At 38.6% G+C, this 19,377-nt stretch overlaps 1 protein-coding gene and 1 long non-coding RNA gene across 9 annotated transcripts in view; one reads left to right on the top strand and one right to left on the bottom strand.

The window, feature by feature from the left end:
* The window catches only part of LRRK2 (leucine rich repeat kinase 2), a 205,786-nt gene that overhangs the window by 139,166 nt on the left and 47,243 nt on the right, over positions 1-19,377 (top strand). For all 7 annotated transcript variants that reach the window (XM_024991931.2, XM_010805062.4, XM_059886557.1 and 4 more), the window contains 2 exons: positions 2,175-2,365; positions 11,992-12,152. In XM_024991931.2, the coding sequence (XP_024847699.1) occupies positions 2,175-2,365; positions 11,992-12,152 (352 nt within the window). The remainder of the gene's footprint in view (positions 1-2,174; positions 2,366-11,991; positions 12,153-19,377) is intronic.
* LOC132345277 (uncharacterized) overlaps positions 8,293-19,377 on the bottom strand; it is a 37,410-nt gene continuing 26,325 nt past the window's right edge. The window contains exon 3 of one of the 2 annotated variants that reach the window (XR_009494506.1): positions 8,293-8,935. This is a non-coding gene — a long non-coding RNA (uncharacterized lncRNA). Of the gene's footprint in view, positions 8,936-18,494; positions 18,854-19,377 lie in introns of those variants that run through there. The other variant, XR_009494507.1, reaches the window with a different exon arrangement.

Raw genomic sequence — 19,377 nt, 5'->3', positions numbered from 1 at the left:
AGTTCCTCTTAAAGTTCATCAGCTGTTTAGGTGAGGGTTGGGTACCACAGCAAAAGTCCAGGATACTCTTAGGAAGAATGAAATTTGATTGAATGCATAACCAAGAGTAGTCACTCCATTGCCCTTTCTTGTTTTGAATACTGGTGGGGATTTATTTCTTTTTTTCTGAGTCTTTCCTAACAGTAGGGATGAGTGAGAGAGACACAGTGAAGATAGATAAAATCCAGTGTGGATTCTGCAATCTTACACCAGAACCCAACTGTATTTTTGAGTCTATTCATTCTTATTTTTCTTGATTTATTAAAAAAAAATGTGCCTATATCTGAATCTAAATAACTAACGTAAACAAAAAGTACAGTTGCAATATATTAATTACTCTGAATAATGAAAACATTTCATGTCTGTGTAAAATGTCCTGGAGTAATTTTAATTATTAGTACCAAAAGTTACATGGTAGCTCTAGGAATAAATTAATACACATTCTGTATATAATATTTTGTAAGTCAGTGAACCAAATCTGGGCACAATCTCTTTTCTGTCTGTAGGCAGTTTGTTGTATAAATTGCTTTTTCAGTCTTGATCATTAGTCTTCAACATGTTTCAAATTTTAAGTAACGTGCTCAGGAAACCTTGTTGGAAATCAGAACACTAGAAAAGCATATTGGACTGATTAGTGTATGGGCAGCTAGATGAACCAAGGAAATAATAGAAATAGAAAAATGGTATATGTAATGTGTTTCTTTAAAAAAAAAAAAGAAAAACACTTCAGTGTTCAATGCTACATTTTGAGGGTCATTCTACCTGTGGTTATGAATCAGGGCTGATCTGTTACAGTCTTTTGCTCCTTGCTGTCTGCAATCAGTGAGCTGTTTTTCTAGGATAGGAAATTTGGATTAGGCTTCTGTCTGTGCTTATGAAAGAAAACAGAGCTAAATTGACTTGTTCTCATCAATTTTAGCCAACTGAGCTAATCAGACATAGAAGGAAAAAAAAAAAAAAGATTTTTATCCTCTCTGGAGGTATGATTGCAGTTTGAAGCCTGTGTTCTTAAAAATCTCCTCTTAGGGCACTGAGCCTTTATTCTTCAGCTTGCAGAATTCTTCATACTTCAGTTTCCTGATAAATGCAGTTGGCACTGATACTCCCCATCTTTGAAGCCAGTTGTTAAGAAGCAGAGCTGCTGCTGAACCATAGTTTAAAACATGAATTAATTTAATACCACAGAAGCTATAAATTTCAAGTAAATATAGTTTCAGAGTAGAGTGAAATATACAGAATAATATGTGTATAGAATTCAAAAACAACCATATCATGAAAGAGATTATAAAGTCTCATGTGATATGGCCTAGAATCAGGATAGAGACCTCTCTGTTCTAGCTAACTTCTTGGATTAGAGAGATTACCAGGGCTGATCACTCTGAGGAAGTAAGAGTTTTAAGCTAAGGTCTGAATGGCAAGAAAACTTTAGCTATGTGAAGATTGAAGAGATTTCTAGCAGAGGGATCAGCAAGGGCAAATACCCTGAGGCTGAAAGGAAGGAGCTGGGTGTATGCTGGGATTGGGCTTTGGGGATCTAATAACACAGGTGTGAACAAGGAGGAAAGGGAAAGGAGATGAGGTTTGAGAGATCAGGTCAGGCCATGAAGGCTGTGTAAGTGCATGGGATCTCAATCTAAAAGTAACAGGAAGTCAACAGAGAGTTTTTAGATGGGGGGCAATGCCAGATATTTCTGTAGACATAGATACTCTTCTCTGTAAAACTTTCTAGTCATCAAACCAGAGATAATAGGCAGGCGGTTCCTCAGACGCCAAGTGCAGTTGATCAGTAGTGGCTGCTCAGGAATCTGTGGCTAAGGAAGATTCAGTAGGTAAGACTGACATGAACTATTAATGTTGCCACAGTGTATGTATTGTCCCAGCATTAAATGTTCTGATAAAGCAAAGCAAACAGAAAAGGAGAACTTAAATGTTTAATTCACAGTGTAGTTGCAAAACCAGTGGTTTAATTCTGAAAACGTGGAAAATATAAATAAGCTCAAAGAAGAAATGGATAGTTTGCTATAATCCGGTAACTCAGGGAAAACTGTTCTCCAAGTGTTGATGGACATATGGAAGGAGGTATTTGGGTAAGAAGTGATGGTCTATTTACTCTTAAATGATTTTTGACTTTGCAGGAGCTGGTGGTGCTCTGCCACCTCCACCATCCCAGCTTAATATCTTTGCTGGCAGCTGGGATTCGTCCTCGAATGTTGGTGATGGAATTAGCCTCCAAGGGTTCCCTGGACCGCCTGCTTCAGCAAGACAAAACCAGTCTTACCAGAACGCTGCAGCACAGAATCGTGCTACATGTGGCCGATGGCTTGAGGTAATTGATTAGGTCATGCTGTTTTCTATTCAGTGCATAATACATATGAGCCCAAACTTGCTCTCAGACTTTGAGGACAGCGCTTCCCTGTAACAATGTGTCCTGGTAATATTTCACAAACTATTTGAGTGTAAAACTACCATTTCCCTGTTCAGATTTTGTAATTTCATAAAATAAGAGTAAGAAAAGCATGCCCCCCTCATAGCTAACAGAAGTAGAGTTTGAATCCGGAAGTCCTGCTCCAGAGCCCATGATCTTAACCAGGCATTGACCTCCCTCCCCTAAAAACATGTAGGTGAGGCTTCAAAGTATCAAGGAAAGTTTCAGTTATCATGGATAATTCTGATGAGGAGAGATGAAGTCAGATTTCTGAAAGGGACGAATTATTTAAGTTGGGTTGTCCTGAAAGACCATGGTGTGTCTCCGAGGTACACCAGCCCTGCAGCTGGATGGTACCCAGACAGAGCCTTGGAGAGGCACCACAGCAGAGAGAAAAGACTATGGCCTTTGGAGATAGAGACTGGAATAAATCACTGCTTAATGTACTTACTTTCCTTTGATTTTATTTCTCTAATTCTCTGTTTTTTGTATTTTAAATCTCTGATTCTGTTTTTTGCAGTCTCTACACTGTGTCTAATACTTAATGTATAGTGTCCCGAGTTTGTCTGTAATAATTGAAGACATCCCAAATTAAAGTCTTGATTCCCCCCTTCTCCACCCCTTCCCAACTCCAGTCAGCTTGGAGTCATCCTTCTCATGGCTGCCAGACTGATTGTTTTAATATGGAAGCTGGATCACATTTTTCTTCTGTTATCAAACCTCTCCCACCACACTGTCTGGTCACCGTGCTCAGCCACACCCCTCCTGAGGTTTCTGGAATATACCAGGGGCTGTGTACCCCCTCTTCTCTCAGCCAGAAATGTCTAACCTGCAGATAGCCTCTTGACTCACTTATTTCACTCACATTCCTCAGAATGGAAGTCCCTGACTACCTCATGTCTCTCGGGCACCTGTAGCAATTATCACTGCCTAGTATTCTTTATATTTTCATTTAAAAAGTTTTATTGTCTGTCTATGCCACCGCAATCTAAGTGCCATGACATAAGGACTTTTCAGGTTGTTCACAGTTGTACTGTAGCGCCAAGAATACCACATCCTCAATATATGTGTTGGCGTTGAGGAGAGAGCCGGGAAAGAGGAAGGAAAGACTGCCTGGAGCGTAGTAGCCTCAGAGTGGATGCAAATTTCCTTCTCTTCCTTCACTTCTTAAATAGTGTCTGCTCCTTTTGAGCAGTATCCAGAAAACTTAAATGGAATGGATGGTAAGGAAAACAAACACTGCTCATAAATAAATAAAACTAAACTACTGATATGTGGGATTTAACTATTAACACTGTATAAGGAATATAATAGGAGAATAAAATAAGTAGATTTCCTTTCCTGAAAAAGTCCAGAAGCTATTGAAAAACAGATTATTATAAGATAAGTGAAAGTCACTCAGTTGTGTCCTACTCTTTGTGACCCCATGGACTGTAGCCCGCCAGACTCCTCTGTCCATGGAGTTCTCCTGGCAAGAATACTGGAGTGGCTAGCCATTCCTTTATCCAGGGGATCTTCCCAACCCAGTGATCAAACCTGGGTCTCTCACACTGCAGGAAAATTCTTTACTGTCAGAGCTACCAAAAATGTGTTTGTGGCTCAGTTGTGTCTGATTCCTTGCAACCCCGTGGACTGTAACTCGACAGGCTCCTCTGTCCTTGGGGTTCTCCAGGCAAAAATTCTGAAGTGGTTTGCCATTTCCTTCTCCAGGAGATTTTCCCAACCCAAGGATTAAACCCTGGTCTCCCGCATTGCAGGCAGATTCTTTACCCTTTGAGCCACTAGGGAAGCCCTCCAAACATAAAAGCAGATTTTGATCTGGGTTGCTGTATCTACTTTTGAACACCAGGGGGAACCTTGTACTAAATTAATCTAGGAAAAGTGTAACTATGTCTTATCTATTTCAAAACCTGTATTGGTCATTTTCCTTAATTTAACTTACTCCAGGTCCTGATTTTTTCCCAAATCATCTACATGATTCTCCCAAAGTACTTATTTGTAAAATGAATAATTGATTTTTAAAAAAATTCATCACTGTTTGAAAGATCTCATCTTTCATATAACTTTATCTGGTTCTTCAGTTCAGTCACTCAGTCATGTCTGACTCTTTGCCACCTCATGGACTGCAGCACACCAGGCTTCCCTGTCCATCACCAACTCCCAGAGCCCTCAAACTCATGCCCATCGCATTGGTGATGCCATCCAACCATCTCATCCTCTGTCGTCCCCTTCTCCTCCTGCCTTAAATCTTTCCCAGCATCAGGGTCTTTTCCAATAAGTTGGTTCTTCACATCAGTTGGCCAAAGTATTGGAGTTTCAGCTTTAGCATCAGTCCTTCCAATGAATATTCAGGACCGATTTCATTTATTGACTGGTTGGATCTCCTTGCAGTCCAAGGAGCTCTCAAGAGTCTTCTCCAGTACCACAGTTCAAAAGCATCAATTCTTCAATGCTCAGCTTTGTTAAATAGTCCAACTCACACATCCATACATGACTACTGGAGAAACCATAGCTTTGATGAGATGGACCTTTTTTGGCAAAGTAACGTCTCTGCTTTTTATACGCTGATTAGGTTGGTCATAGCTTTTCTTTCAAGGAGCAAGCATCTTTTAATTTCATGGCTGCAGTCACCATCTGCAGTGATTTTGGAGCCCAAAAGAAATAAAGTTGCTCATCGTTTCCATTGTTTCCCCTTCTATTTGCCATGAAGTGATGGGACTGGATGCTATGATTTTAGTTTTCTAAATGTTGAGTTTCAAGCCAACTTTTTCACTCTACTCTTTCACTTTCATTAAGAGGCTCTTTAGTTCTTCTTTGCTTTTTGCTATAAGTGTGGTGTCATCTGCATACCTGAGGTTGTTGATATTTCTTCCAGCATTCTTGATTCCAGCTTGTGCTTCATCCAGCATGATTCATTTCTCATGATGTACTCTGCATAGAAGTTAAATAAGCATGGTAACAATATACAGGCTTGATGTACTTCTTTTCTGATTTGGAACCAGTCTGTTGTTCCATGTCCAGTTCTAAATGTTGCTTATTGACCTGCATACAGATTTCTCAGGAGGCAGGTCAGGTGGTCTGGTATTCCCATCTCTTGAAGAATTTTCCAGTTTGTTGTGATCCTCACAGTCAAAGGCTTTGGCGTAGTCAGTGCAGCAAAAATAGATGATTTTCTGAAACTCTCTTGTTTTTTTGATGAGCCAGCGGATGTTGGCTTTAAGAACTTTGGTTCTTAGAGATCTTACTTAAAATAACAAGTCCAGCAGTTTCTGATAAAGTGAATGATCTCAGCATATTTTCCTCTAATTTGTCTGATTTGTTTTCAGCATAATGCCAATGTACCTTCTGGGTTCTGTGCCATAAAAGGCTAATAGATTTTAATAGCTAACAATCTTCTACCAGCACTAAGTGTATTTAAAAAACTCAGCATTAGGGTTTGTCTTCCCAAATATCTTTTAGCATAGAGTCATAACTACAGAGATAGAAATAGGCAATAAAGTCACATGATTTTGCAGCCCCTTAAATGATGGAGCTGTTTAGAGTGACATCTAAGAACTTTCTTCATGTTACATATTCTATCCTGTGCATATCTTTTACATATTCTGTATTCAGCTATTAACTTGTATCTCTAAATTGTCTGCTGCTTTGAGCTTTTTATTATAATCCTCAACTACCTTTGAAGATATTGAGTGCAGCACTTTCACAGCATCATCTTTTAGGATTTGAAATAGCTCAACTGGAATTCCATCACCTTCACTAGCTTTGTTCATAGTGATGCTTCCTAAGGCCCACTTGACTTCACATTCCAGGACGTCTGGTTATAGGTGAGTGATCATGCCATCATGATTATCTGAGTCAAGAAGATCTTTCTGAGTCAACAATACACAGTTTTCTGTGTATTCTTGCCACCTGTTCTTAATATCTTCTGCTTCTGTTAGGTCCATACAATTTCTTTTCTTTATTGAGCCTGTCTTTGCATGAAATGTTCCTTTGGTATCTCTAGTTTTCTTGAAGAGATCTCTAGTCTTTCCCATTCTATTGTTTTCCTCTATTTCTTTGCACTGATCACTGAGGAAGGCTTTCTTATCTCTCCTTTCTATTCTTTGGAACTCTGCATTCAAATGGATATATCTTTCCTTTTCTCCTTTGCCTTTTGCTTCTCTTCTTTTCACAGCTATTTGTAAGGCCTCCCCAGACAGCCATTTTGCTTTTTTGCATTTCTTTTTCTTGGGAATGGTCTTGATCACTGCCTCTTGTTCAATGTCACGAACCTCCATCCATAGTTCATCAGGCACTCTGTGCGATCTAGTCCTGTAAATCTATTTCTCACTTCTACTGTATAATCATAAGGGATTTGATTTAGGTCATACCTGAATGGTCTAGTGGTTTTCCCCACTTTCTTCAATTTAAGTCTGAATTTGGCAATAAGGAGTTCATGATCTGAGCCACAGTCAGCTCCTGGTCTTGTTTTTGCTGACTGTATAGAGCTTCTCCATCTTTGCTTGCAAAGAATATAATCAGTCTGATTTCAGTGTTGACCATCTGGTGATGTCGATGTGTAGAGTCCTCTCTTGTGTTGTTGGAAGATGGTGTTTGCTATGACCAGTGCTTTCTCTTGGCAAAATTGTGTTAGCCTTTGCCCTGCTTCATTTTGTACTCCAAGGCCAAATTTGCCTATTGTTCCGGGTATCTCTTGCCTTCTTACTTTTGCATTCCAGTCCCCTATAATGAAAAGGACATCTTTTTTGGGTGTTAGTTCTAGAAGATCTTGTGGGTCTTCATAGAACCGTTCAGCTTCTTCAGCCTTACTGGTCAGGGCATAGACTTGGATTACCATGATATTGAATGGTTTGCCTTGGAAACAAACAGAGATCATTCTGTCATTTTTGAGACTGCATCCAAGTACTGCATTTTGGACTCTTTTGTTGACTGTGATAGCCACTCCATTTCTTCTAAAGGATTCTTGCCCACAGTAGCAGATATAATGGTCATCTGAGTTAAATTCACCCGTTCCATTCCATTTCAGTTTGCTGATTCCTAAAATGTTGATGGTCACTCATGCCATCTTCTGTTTGACCACTTCCAATTTGCCTTGATTCATGGACCTAACATTCCAGGTTCCTATGCAATATTGCTCTTACAGCATCAGACTTTATTTCCATCACCAGTTACATCCACAATTAGGTGTTGTTCTTGCTTTGGCTCCATCTCTTCACTCTTTCTAGTGTTGTTTCTCCACTGATCTCCAGTAGCATATTAGGCATCTACTGACCTGGGAGTTCATCTTTCAGTGTCCTATCTTTTTGCCTTATGACAAACCTAGACAGCATATTAAAAAGCAGAGACATTACTTTTCCAACAAACGTCTGTCTTGTTAAGGCTATGGTTTTTCCAGTAGTCATGTATGAATGTGAGAGCTGGACTATAAAGAAAGCTGAGCACTGAAGAATTGATGCTTTGGAACTGTGGTGTTGGAGAAGACTCATGGAAGTCCCTTGGACTGCAAGGAGATCCAACCAGTCCATCCTAAAAGAAATTGGTCCTGAATATTCATTGGAAGGACTGATGTTGAAGCTGAAACTCCAATTCTTTGGCCACCTGATGCGAAGAGCTGACTCATTGGAAAAGACCCTGATGCTGGGAAAGATTGAAGGTGGGAGGAGAAGGGAACAACAAAGTATAGATGGTTGGATAGCATCACTGACTCAATGCACATGAGTTTGAGTAAGCTCTGGGAGTTGGTGATACACAGGGAGGCCTGGCATGCTGCAGTCCATGGGCTCGCAAAGAGTGGGACATGACTGAGCAACTGAACTGAATTGAACTGAACCTTTGAAGTATAGTAACCTATATTTCCTATAAGTTTGTGTTTCAATATTTTCAAAATTTGAATTTATTTTCTCTTGTTTCACCATAAATCTGTTTTTTATTTTTATCCCATTTGGCAACAAAGGTTTTTATAGTCACATCCAGACCACTCCCTCTCCCCCAAAAGTAAGTACTCCTTTGTCCAGAAGGTCCTTGATTAGTTTATTTTTATGCCACTACTGCTGTCTTGGTCTGATATTTATAGGTGATTATCAGAATATTTCTGATATATCATTCCAAAATAAAAATTTAAGTATTCTTGAAACTCCTTAGAATTTCAGGTTATCTGGAAAATACATCTAAATTCCTGTCATAGCCTCAGAACTCTTTATGTGTGCCTCTTGCCTGCCTTTCCAGACTCCTTTCATTCCATTGCCCTCGTTCCAACCATGCTGAAGGGCTTGACTTCTCATTGGCATCCATGTCTGTGCTTGCATTTGTCATTCCTGTCTTGTCAAAAAAATCGTCCGCCTACAAAACTCATATTCCTCTGGAATTTGTTCACATACTGTCTTCACCGTGATGACTGACTGTACCATGAAGAGTTGCCCTGGCTAACACATGTTTTTTGACTCTGCTCCACGCAGGACTTTACACTGGCTGCTGAAGAGGGAAAAGAAAGATAGAGATTATATTGCTCTTATCAAGGTTAAAAACTTATAGTCTAGTGGGAGAGTCTGCTTTGGAACTACGAGGGAAGTAGTACCAAATGCTAGGGAAGTTTCACATTTTTGCAGTCTTGTTAGAATACCCATCTCTCCCTCTCGATTGTGGCCCTAAAGATCAGGGAGACGAGGATGGCTTTATATCCCCAGGGACTGCCTCTCATAGGTGCCCAATATATATTTGTTAAATGAATGAAGATATTCTGTTCTTAGAATAATTCTCTTTAGGGTGAGATAAGGTTTACTGTAAGTTACAAAGAAGTTTCTTTGCAACATTAATAACAATCACAATTTAAAAATAACTAAATTGAGTTTAGCCAGTTTGTTTTAATAAAATATTTGAAAATGATCATTGTCATATAATACATAATTATGGCTGAATTATTCTTACTAAGGCAACATCTGTACTTATTATGTTTTGAAAGTTATTCTGCTATTTAAAGCTATTAAAACTATGCTTTTAAGATTAAATTCTATAATTGAACATTTTAACTAATCCAGATAGTCTTTCCTTCCCACTGACATTATTTAAAATTAAGTTTAATTTTTTTAACCTTTGGAAAGTGTTTTGAGAGAGTCTGTAGTCTTTAAATATTCTGAAAGAGGCATGCAATAGGAAGGATTTGGATGCTATTCAATAATGTATGACTTGGCTTTAACTTTTTTCTTCTTAATCTCCCAGCTTTTTTCTTCAACAGGATAAGAGTAGCTAATGGCCTTTCAGTAAGCCCTCAGTAAATTTTTCTTTTAAGCCTATTACTTATTGTTAAGGTCAGCTTCATTAGTATATCTCTCTTACTTTCAGCCAAAAATATGTCTACTGAAAGGAATAGGCCTAATGTCAAATGTTCTAACTACATCCTGGAAGAGAAGGAATCTTCTATTGATGAAGTTAAATGATACACACATTCTAGGTCATCAATCAATGGGAAGTTCAGGATATTTCTGCCTCTCTGCTCCTAATCCCTCTAGCAGTGATTAGTACTCAGTAATGGAGCAAATATTTATTAATATAAAGTGAGCCTATACCAAAAGACACAAACAAAGGATTTAAATTTACCTCTCTTAAGTTCTGTGAAAAAATGTAATTTCAGTTCAATTCAGTCACTCAGTCATATCCTACTCTTTGTGACCCCGTGGACTGCATACGCCAGGCTTCCCTGTCCATCACCAACTCCCAGAGCTTGCTCAAACTCATGTCCGTTGAGTCGATGATGCCATCCAACTATCTCATCCTTTGTCGTCCCCTTCTCCTCCTGCCTTCAATCTTTCCCAGCATCAGGGTCTTTTCCAATACGTTGGTCTTCTCATCAGTTGGCCAAAGTATTGGAGTTTCAGCTTCAGCATCAGTCCTTCCAATTCAGGACCGATTTCCTTTAGGCTGGACTGGTTGGATCTCCTTGCAGTCCAAGGGACTCTCAAGAGTCTTCTCCAACACCACAGTTCAAAAGCATCAATTCTTTGGTGCTTAGCTTTCTTTGTAGTCCAACTCTCACATCCATACATGACTACTGGAAAAACCATTGCTTTGACTAGATGGACCTTTGTTGGTAAAGTAATGTCTCTGCTTTTTATATGCTGTCTAGGTTAGTCATAGCTTTTCTTCCAAGGAGCAAGCATCTTTTAATTTCATGGCTACAGTCACCATCTGCAATTATTTTGGAGCCCAAGAAAATAGTCTGTCATTGTTTCCCCTTCTATTTGCCATGAAATGATGGGACTGGATGCCATGATCTTAGTTTTCTGAATGTTGAGTTTTAAGCCAACTTTTTCACTCTGCTCTTTCACTTTCATCAAGAGACTCTTTAGGTCTTCTTTGCTTTCTGCCATAAGGGTGGTGTCATCTGTGTATCTGAGGTTATTGATATTTCTCCCAGCAATCTTGATTCCAGCTTGTGCTTCATCCAGCCTGGCATTTCACATAATGTACTCTGTATATAAGTTAAATAAGCAAGGTGACAATATACAGCCTTGTAGTTCTGTGAAAAATTGTAATTTCAAGGTAGGACATAATATAGTTGTGAGGTCATGTGCAGAACTATGGCAAATTTGATGTCATGGGGTAGGGTAAAAAGAGCTGGGGAAAAATCTGAATTTTTTAGATGGGTAAGGAAAGTTAATAGAGTTTTAGGACTAGTGATAGCTCTTTGGCCATGTTTCTAAAATGGACAAGATCTGGTTGAGAGGAAAACTTAGTTTTGTTTTTTTGTATTAGCTAGTTTTTATTCTTCACCTACAGTGAATGTCAAACTCTGGTTGCCAGTGGTTGAATGGATCAATTTCTAAAAGGAAAGACTTTAAAATTCCCCACATCGTCTTTCCTAAGCCAGTGGTTTACTCATTCCAGCTCTCAGTTCAAGTTGTTCTTTGATCATTCATAGTAGATCTGGGTTTAAAGTAGATTGCATCTTCAAATGATACAGTACAAATAGCCAAAAAGTATTTTATTTTAATTTGTTAACTATTGAAAAAGTAGAAAACATTTTCCAAAAAATTAGGAAATATTTTTTTCAGAAAAAAATTAATATCAAAGGAGAGATAGAATTTTAAAGGCTATGAAGAACTTCTAAAATTGTTAAATAAATGAGAGTTATAACAAAATACTATCAATTCTTATTTAATGTATTTTCATTTTAAACCAATTAAAATATTTACATGATATTGAGGGAATTGAGAATTCCTTGTAGAGATTATTAAAGTATACAGAAAAGAAGTCTCAAAAAAATACATGTTCTGCTTAAAGTGGTTGTGCCTTAAAGTTTAAATCACTTATCAGAATTTAACATGTCTTTTAGTTTGTTTTAAATGCATAAATTTTGTAAAACAGGGCTTACATATTTTGATTTCCTTCTATAGTATCTTTTAACTTTGAAGGTAAAACAGCACAGAATTTTGATGCTTTTCCTAGTGAATATGTATATTTTAAAAAATAATGCCAAAATATATTATGATATAATCACATTTTAATACAATTTCCTGTGCATTTTATGGCAGATACCTCCATTCGGCCATGATTATATACCGTGACTTGAAGCCCCATAATGTGTTGCTTTTCACCTTGTATCCCAATGCTGCCATCATCGCCAAGATTGCGGACTATGGGATTGCTCAGTACTGCTGTAGAATGGGGATAAAAACATCAGAGGGCACTCCAGGTAGGTGACAAGCTTTGTGTGATAATTCCCTCTTCAGGATGGATAACCACTGCCCTCAGTTGTGAGTTCAGGAGACTCAAGAGAACACTGTAGCCTATCACGCTGTGAACAGATGTTCATTTATAATCGTGACCAGTATATTTGTGATTTTGATCATTGTATCCAGTAGGGCAAAAAATCAACTGATGTAATTTTCTAGGGAAAAAGTCAAATTATAAAACATAGAGTATGTCTGATGTCAAGTTATGTTTCTAAAAGTTGGATTTCTTAAAAACATTGAATTATTACAGAGGTGGTAAGGGAAGCACAAAGTTTTAATCTAGCTACTGTTAACACTTACATAAAATGAGGCAAACTAGATTTAGGATCACAAACCTTTTTTTTTTTTTTGTAACTAGGAAATCCAAATAACTTTGAAAATCCAAAGATTTTTTTAAATATCTGAATTCATGGTGAAATTTGGCCTAATGGAATTGACTCTCATTATGATCTTTATTTCTCATACTCACTGTGAATGGGTATGTTTCATGGCAGAAATAGAAACATGTTTGAGTATAGGGTGTTGGCTCTGATCCCACTGAATGTTGGTATAATTTGTTATATCATTATTACTTTCTTAAATATTAAAAAGTATAAAATCTCTAAATAATTGTAGCTCCAAGAGTTTCAGATAAGGACTTTGGTGCTGCTGGAGTTCTTTGTTGCACTCTTCTTGATACAAGCATATTTTCTTGCTCTTTTTTTAACATATATATATATAAATTCGGAGAAGGTGATGGCACCCCACTCCAGTACTTTTGCCTGGAAAATCCCATGGATGGAGGAGCCTGGTAGGCTGCAGTCCATGGGGTCGCAAAGAGTCGGACACGACTGAGTGACTTCACTTTCACTTTTCACTTTCATGCGTTGGAGAAGGAAATGGCAACCCACTCCAGTGTTCTTGCCTGGAGAATCCCCAAGGACGGCAGAGCCTGGTGGCTGCCGTCTATGGGATCACACAGAGTCGGACATGACTGAAGTGACTTAGCATAGCATAGCATAGCATAGCATATATAAATTTTTTAATTAAAAAAATTTAATTAAATTTTAATTAAAATGTTTTTAAGTTTTAAAAAATTTTTAATTTTACTGGAGTAGAGTTCCCTGCGCTAAACTGTAGGTTCCTGTTGGTTATCTATTTTACATATAGTAGTGTGTGTATGTTCATCCCAAGCTCCTGCTTTAACCCTCCCTGCCACGTTTTCCCTTTGGTAATCATGAGTTTGTTTTTGATATCTGTAAATAAGTTCTGTTGACTTATTTTTAATAAATAAGTTCATTTGTGGTTTTTTTTTTAGTTAGATTCCGCATATAAGTGATATGACATTTGTCTTTGACTTAGTATGGTAATCTCTGGGGTCCATCTGGTGTTGCTGCAAATGGCTGTATTTCATTCTGGTTTTTATTGCTGAGTAATATTTCATTGTATATATGTACTGCATCTTCTTTATCCATTTGTCCATCAGTGGACATTTAGGTTGATACCATGTCTTGGCTATTGTAAATAGTGTTGCACTGAACGTTGGGGTACATGTATCTCTTCAAATTATGATTTTCTCCAGATATAAGCGTAGGAATGGAATTGGTAAATCATATGGTAGCTCTATTTTTAGTATTTTTAATGAATCTCCACACTCTTCTACCTAGTGGTTGTACCATTTACATTTCCACCAACACTGTAGGAGGGTTCTGATTGGTATGTGAGTTTAAACCTTTAACTACTGAACTTCATTTTTCTTTCTTCATAGTTTATTGATTGTTAACACTTAAATACTTAAAAAAATTTTGTAGTGTCTCTTTTTGACCCTGTAAAACAATATGAGTCAAGGTTATTATGTAAAATGAGACATATCCATTCTGCGTATTATATCATATTATGCATATACTGGCATATTATGATCTCCAGAAATCACAAGCATCATTTTCTTACCTTATGTTTCAATGTAGCATTTTTTTATTCTTTAAAGTGAAAGAAGGTTTATTCAGAGAGAAACACACTCCACAGACAGAGTGTGGATCATCTTGGAAGGCAAGAGAGGCACCAGGGTGCGGGATTGTCAGTTTTTATGTTGTTGTTGCTATTCAGTCGCTGTCATGTCCTACTCTTTCCGACCCCATGGACCTCGGCATGCCAGGCTTCCCTATCCTTCACTATGTTCCAGACTTTGCTCAAACTCATATTCATTGAGTGAATGATGCTATCCAACCATATCATCCTCTCTTGCCTGCTTTTCCTCCTACCCTCAATCTGTACCAACATCAGGGTCTTTTCTAGTGAGTCAGCTCTTCGCATCAGGTGCCCAAAGTATTGGAGCTTCAGCTTCAGTATCAGTCTTTCCAGTGAATATTCAGGGTTGATTTTCTTTAGGATTGACTGGTTTCATTTCCTTGCTGGCCAACTCTTTGTGACCCTATGGACTGAAGAACACCAGGCTTCTCTGTCCATGGGATTCTCTAGGCAAGCATACTGGAGTGAGTTGCCAGGCCCTTCTCCAGGGCATCTTCTGGACCCAGGGATTAAACCTGCATCTCTTGTGTCTCCTCCTCTGGCAAGAGGTTCTTTACCACGCTCACCACCTGGAAAAAATATCTAGCTGTCCAAGAGAGTTTCAACAGTCTTCTCTAGCACCACAATTTGAAAGCTTCAATTCTTTGGGGCTCAGCCTTCATTCCCTGATGACTCATTGGTAAAAGAAATCACCTGCCAATGAAGGAGACATGGGTTCCGTTCTTGGGTCATTAAGAACCCCTGGAGAAGAAAATGGCAACCCACTCCAGTTTCTTGCCTGGAAAACCTCATGGATGGAGAAGCCTGACAGGCTGTAGTCCATGTGGTTGCAAAGAGTTGGACACGATTAGCAACTAAACAACAACAGCCTTGGTTATGGTCCAATTCTCACATCTGTACATGACTGTTGGAAAAATCATAGCTTTGAATATATAGACCTTTGTCAGAAAACTGATATTTCTGCTTTTAAAATTGCTGTCTAGGTTTGTCAGCTTTCCTTCCAAGGAGCAAGTGTCTTTTAATTTCATGGCTGCAGTCAAGGTGTGCAGTGATTTTGGAGGCCAAGAAAATAAAATCTGTCACTGTTCCATTGTTTTACCATCTATTTGCCATGAAGTGATGGCACTAGATGCCATGATCTTAGTTTTTGAATGTTGAGTTTCAAGCCAACTTTCTTACGCTCCTCTTTCATGCTCATCAGGAGGCTCTTGAGTTCCTCTTTGCTTTCTGACATTAGAGTGGTGTCATCTGAATATCTGAGGTTATTGATATTTCTCCCAGCAATCTTGATTCCAGCTTGTGATTCATCCAGCCAGGTATTTCGCATGTTACTCTGCATAGAAGTTAAATAAGCATAGTGACAATATACAGCCTTGACTTCTTTATGAGTTTTGAACCAGTCCATTGTTCCATGTCTGGTTCTAACTGTTGCTTCTTGACCTGCATACAGGTTTCTCAGGAAACAGGTGAGGTGATCTAGTATTCCCATCTTTTTAAGACTTTTTCTACAGTTTGTTGTATCCGCATAGTCAAAAACTTTAGTGTAGTCAATGAAGCAGAAGTTTTTCTTGAATTCCCTTGCTTTCTCTTATGATCCAGCAAATGTTGGCAATTTGATCTCTGGTTCCTGTGCTTTTTCTAAATCTAGTTTGTACATCTGGAAGTTCTTGGTTCATGTCTAGCTGAAGCCTAGCGAGATGGATTTTGAACAAACCTTGCAGTACAAGAAAACCTTACTGTACAAGCAAACCCTGTAGTTTGAACATCTTTGGCATTGCCCTGCTTTGGGATAAGAATGAAAACTGACCTTTTCCAGTCCTATGGCTACTGCTGAGTTTTCCAAATTTGCTGATGTATTGAGTGCATGTATTTAACAGCATCATCTTTTTAGGATTTTAAATAGCTCACATGGAATTCCATCACCTCCACTGGCTTTGTAGTAAAGCTGTTTAAGGCCCACCCGAATTTACACTCTAGGATATCTGGCTCTAGGTGACTGACCACACCATCCTGGTTATCTGCATCCAGTTATCACTGGTTATTAAGACCTCTTTGTATAGTTCTTCTATGTTTTCTTACCACCTCTTCTTAATCTATTCTGCTTCTGTTAGGTCCTTACTGTTTTTGTCCTTTATCGTGTTCATCTTTGCATGGTATCTCCAATTTTCTTGAAGAAATTTCTAGTATTTCCCATTCTATTGTTTTCTTCTATTTTTCTTTTGCATTGTTCATTTAAGAAGGCTTTCTTATCTCTCCCTGCTATTCTCTTAAACTCTGCATTCAGATGGGTATATCTTTCCATTTCTCCTTTCCTTTCACTCCTCTTTTTTTTTTTTTTTTTTAAGGTGTTTGTAAAGCCTTCTCAGACAACTGCTTTGCCTGCTTGCATTTCTTTTCCTTTAGGATGGTTTTGGTCACTGCTTCCTGTACAATGTTATGAATCCCTGTCCATAGTTCTTCAGATACTCTGTCTACCAGATCTAATCCCTTGAATCTATTTGTCACCTCCACTGTATAATCATAAGGGATTTCATACCTGAAAGGCCTAGTGGTTTTCCCTACTTTCTTCAATTTAAGCCTGAAGTTTGCTGTAAGGAGCTGATGATCTGAGCCACAGTCAGCTTTAGATCTTGTTTTTGCTGACTATGTAGAGCTTCTCCAACTTGGCTTCAAAGAATAAAATCAATCTGATTTCGATACTGACCCTATGGTGATGTGCATGTGTAGAGTCATCTCTTGTGTCGTCTCTTGTGTTGTTGAAAGAGGGTGTTTACCGTGGCCGGTGTATTCTCTTGACAAAACTCTCTTAACCTTTGCTCTGCTTCATTTTGTACTCCAAAGACAAACTTGCCTGTTACTCCAGGTAAATCTTAGCTTCCTACTTTTGCATTCCAATTCCATATGAGAAAAAAGGATATCTTTGATGATGTTAGTTCTAGTTGGTCTCATAGGTCTTCATAGAACTGTTTAGCTTTAACTTCTTTGGCATTAGTGGTTTGGGCATAGACTTGGGTTACTGTGATGTTGAATGGTTTGCCTTGGAAATGAACAGAGATCATTCTGTCATTTTTGAGACTGCACCCAGGTACCACTTTTTGGACTCTTTTGTTGACCATGATGGGTACTCCATTTCTTGTAAGAGGTTCTTACTCGCAGTAGTAGATATCATGGATATCTGATTTAAATTCTCCCATTTCTGTCCATGTTAGTTCAATAATTTCTAAGATGTTGATGTTCACTCTGTCCATCTCCTGCTTAATCATGTCCAATTTACCTTGATTTATGGACGTAACATTCCAGGTTCGTATACAATATTGTTCTTTACAGCATCGGACTTTACTTACATCACCAGACACATCTACAACTGAGAGTCATGTCTGCTTTAGCCCAGCCTCTTCACACTCCCCAGTAGCATAGTGGACACCTACCAACCTGGAGGGCTCATCTTCTGGTGTCATTTCTTTTTGCCTTTTCATATTGTTCATGGGGTTCTTGAGGCAAGAATACTGGAGTGATTTGCCGTTCCTTTCTCTAGTGAGCCACATTTTGTCAGAGCTTTTCACTATGACCTGTACATGTTGGGTGGCCCTGCAGGTCATGGCTCATAGCTTCATTGAGTTACTCAAGCCATTTTGCCACAGCAAGGCTATGATCCATGAAGGTGGTAAGTTTTTATAGGGGTGAATAATTTCATTGGCTGATGAGTGGGAGGAGTATTCCAGCTATTTTGGGAAATAGGAGGAGGTTTCTAGGCATTGGGCTACTGCCCAGTTTTTTACCTTTTTGGTCTGCCTTGGAACTATCATATTGCCTGTGAGTGTGTCAGTTAGCTTGCTGATGTGTTACAGTGAGTGTATACTGAGGCTCAAGGTCTAGTGAAAGTCAACTCATCGGCCATCTTGGACCTAGTTGGTTCTAATAGTTTATGTCATGTTCTTGGGCTATGTTATTCTTTTAACGATTGTACCTTGCCATCTCCCTGTCTCAATCACTCCCTCAGAGATTTTACTCCTGTTATATACTGGGAAGTGGATGGGTGATGTTTATCTTCTGTAGATGCTTCAGGGCTGAGTAGGGGTGTCAACCCTGTCTATTAGGGAGTAAAGATCTCTGGATGCCTGATCTAGGGGCCTCAGGGACAGGATGGCTTCTTGTTTGGTGTGGATATGGGCTGGAGTCTTTGCATAGCCATCATCTTGGTATGGAACTGTTGTTACTGCCTCTGTAGCCTTCCTATGAATCCTTTTGAAGATGAAGCACTTTTGTAAGAGCATCAGAGTATAATAACTGTCTGTAAGTGACAAAAGACTTAAAATCATATTTAAATATTTTATTACAGTATAATTAATAAAGAAGTTTGGTTACTGTTATGACATATAACATTTTAACATAACAAATAGAACTATAGCATTATACTTGGATATAGCCACAGGACTGGAAAAGGTCAGTTTTCATTCCAATCCTGAAGAAGGGCAATGCCAAAGAATGTTCAAACTACTGCACAGATCCACTCATCTCACAGACTAGCAAAGTAATGCTCAAAATTCTCCAAGTGAGGCTTCAACAGTACATGAACCGAGAACTTCCATATGTTCAAGCTGGATTTAGAAAAGGCAGAGGAACCAGAGATCAAATTGGCAACATCCGTTGGATCCTAGAAAAAGCAAAAGAATTCCAGAAAAACATCTACTTCTGCTTTATTGACTATGCCAAAACCTTTGACTGGGTGGATCACAACAAACTGCCCAAAATTCTTAAAGAAATGGGAATACCAGACCACCTTACCCACCTCCTGAAAAATCTGTATGCAGGTCAAGAAGCAACAGCTATAAGTGGACATGGAACAATGGACTGGTTCCAAATTGGGAAAGGAGTATGTCAAGGCTGTATATTGTCACCCTGCTTATTTAGCTTATATGCAGAGTGCATCATGTGAAATGCTGGGCTGGATGAAGCACAAACTTCAATCAAGATTTCTGGGAGAAATATCAATAACCTCAGTTGTGCAGATGACACCACCCTTATGGCAGAAAGAGGAAGGAACTAAAGAGCCTCTTGATGAAAGAGGAGAATGAAAAAGCTGGCTTGAAACTGAACATTCAAAAAACTAAGATCATGGCAACTGGTCCTATCATGTCATGGCAAACAGATGGGGAAACAATGGAAACAATGACAGAC

This window comes from Bos taurus, chromosome 5, assembly GCF_002263795.3.
Source record: "Bos taurus isolate L1 Dominette 01449 registration number 42190680 breed Hereford chromosome 5, ARS-UCD2.0, whole genome shotgun sequence".
NCBI classification, from domain to species: domain Eukaryota; kingdom Metazoa; phylum Chordata; class Mammalia; order Artiodactyla; family Bovidae; genus Bos; species Bos taurus.
The sequence above is the reverse complement of the archived record's forward strand: the minus strand, read 5'-3'. Positions and strand labels throughout refer to the sequence as shown.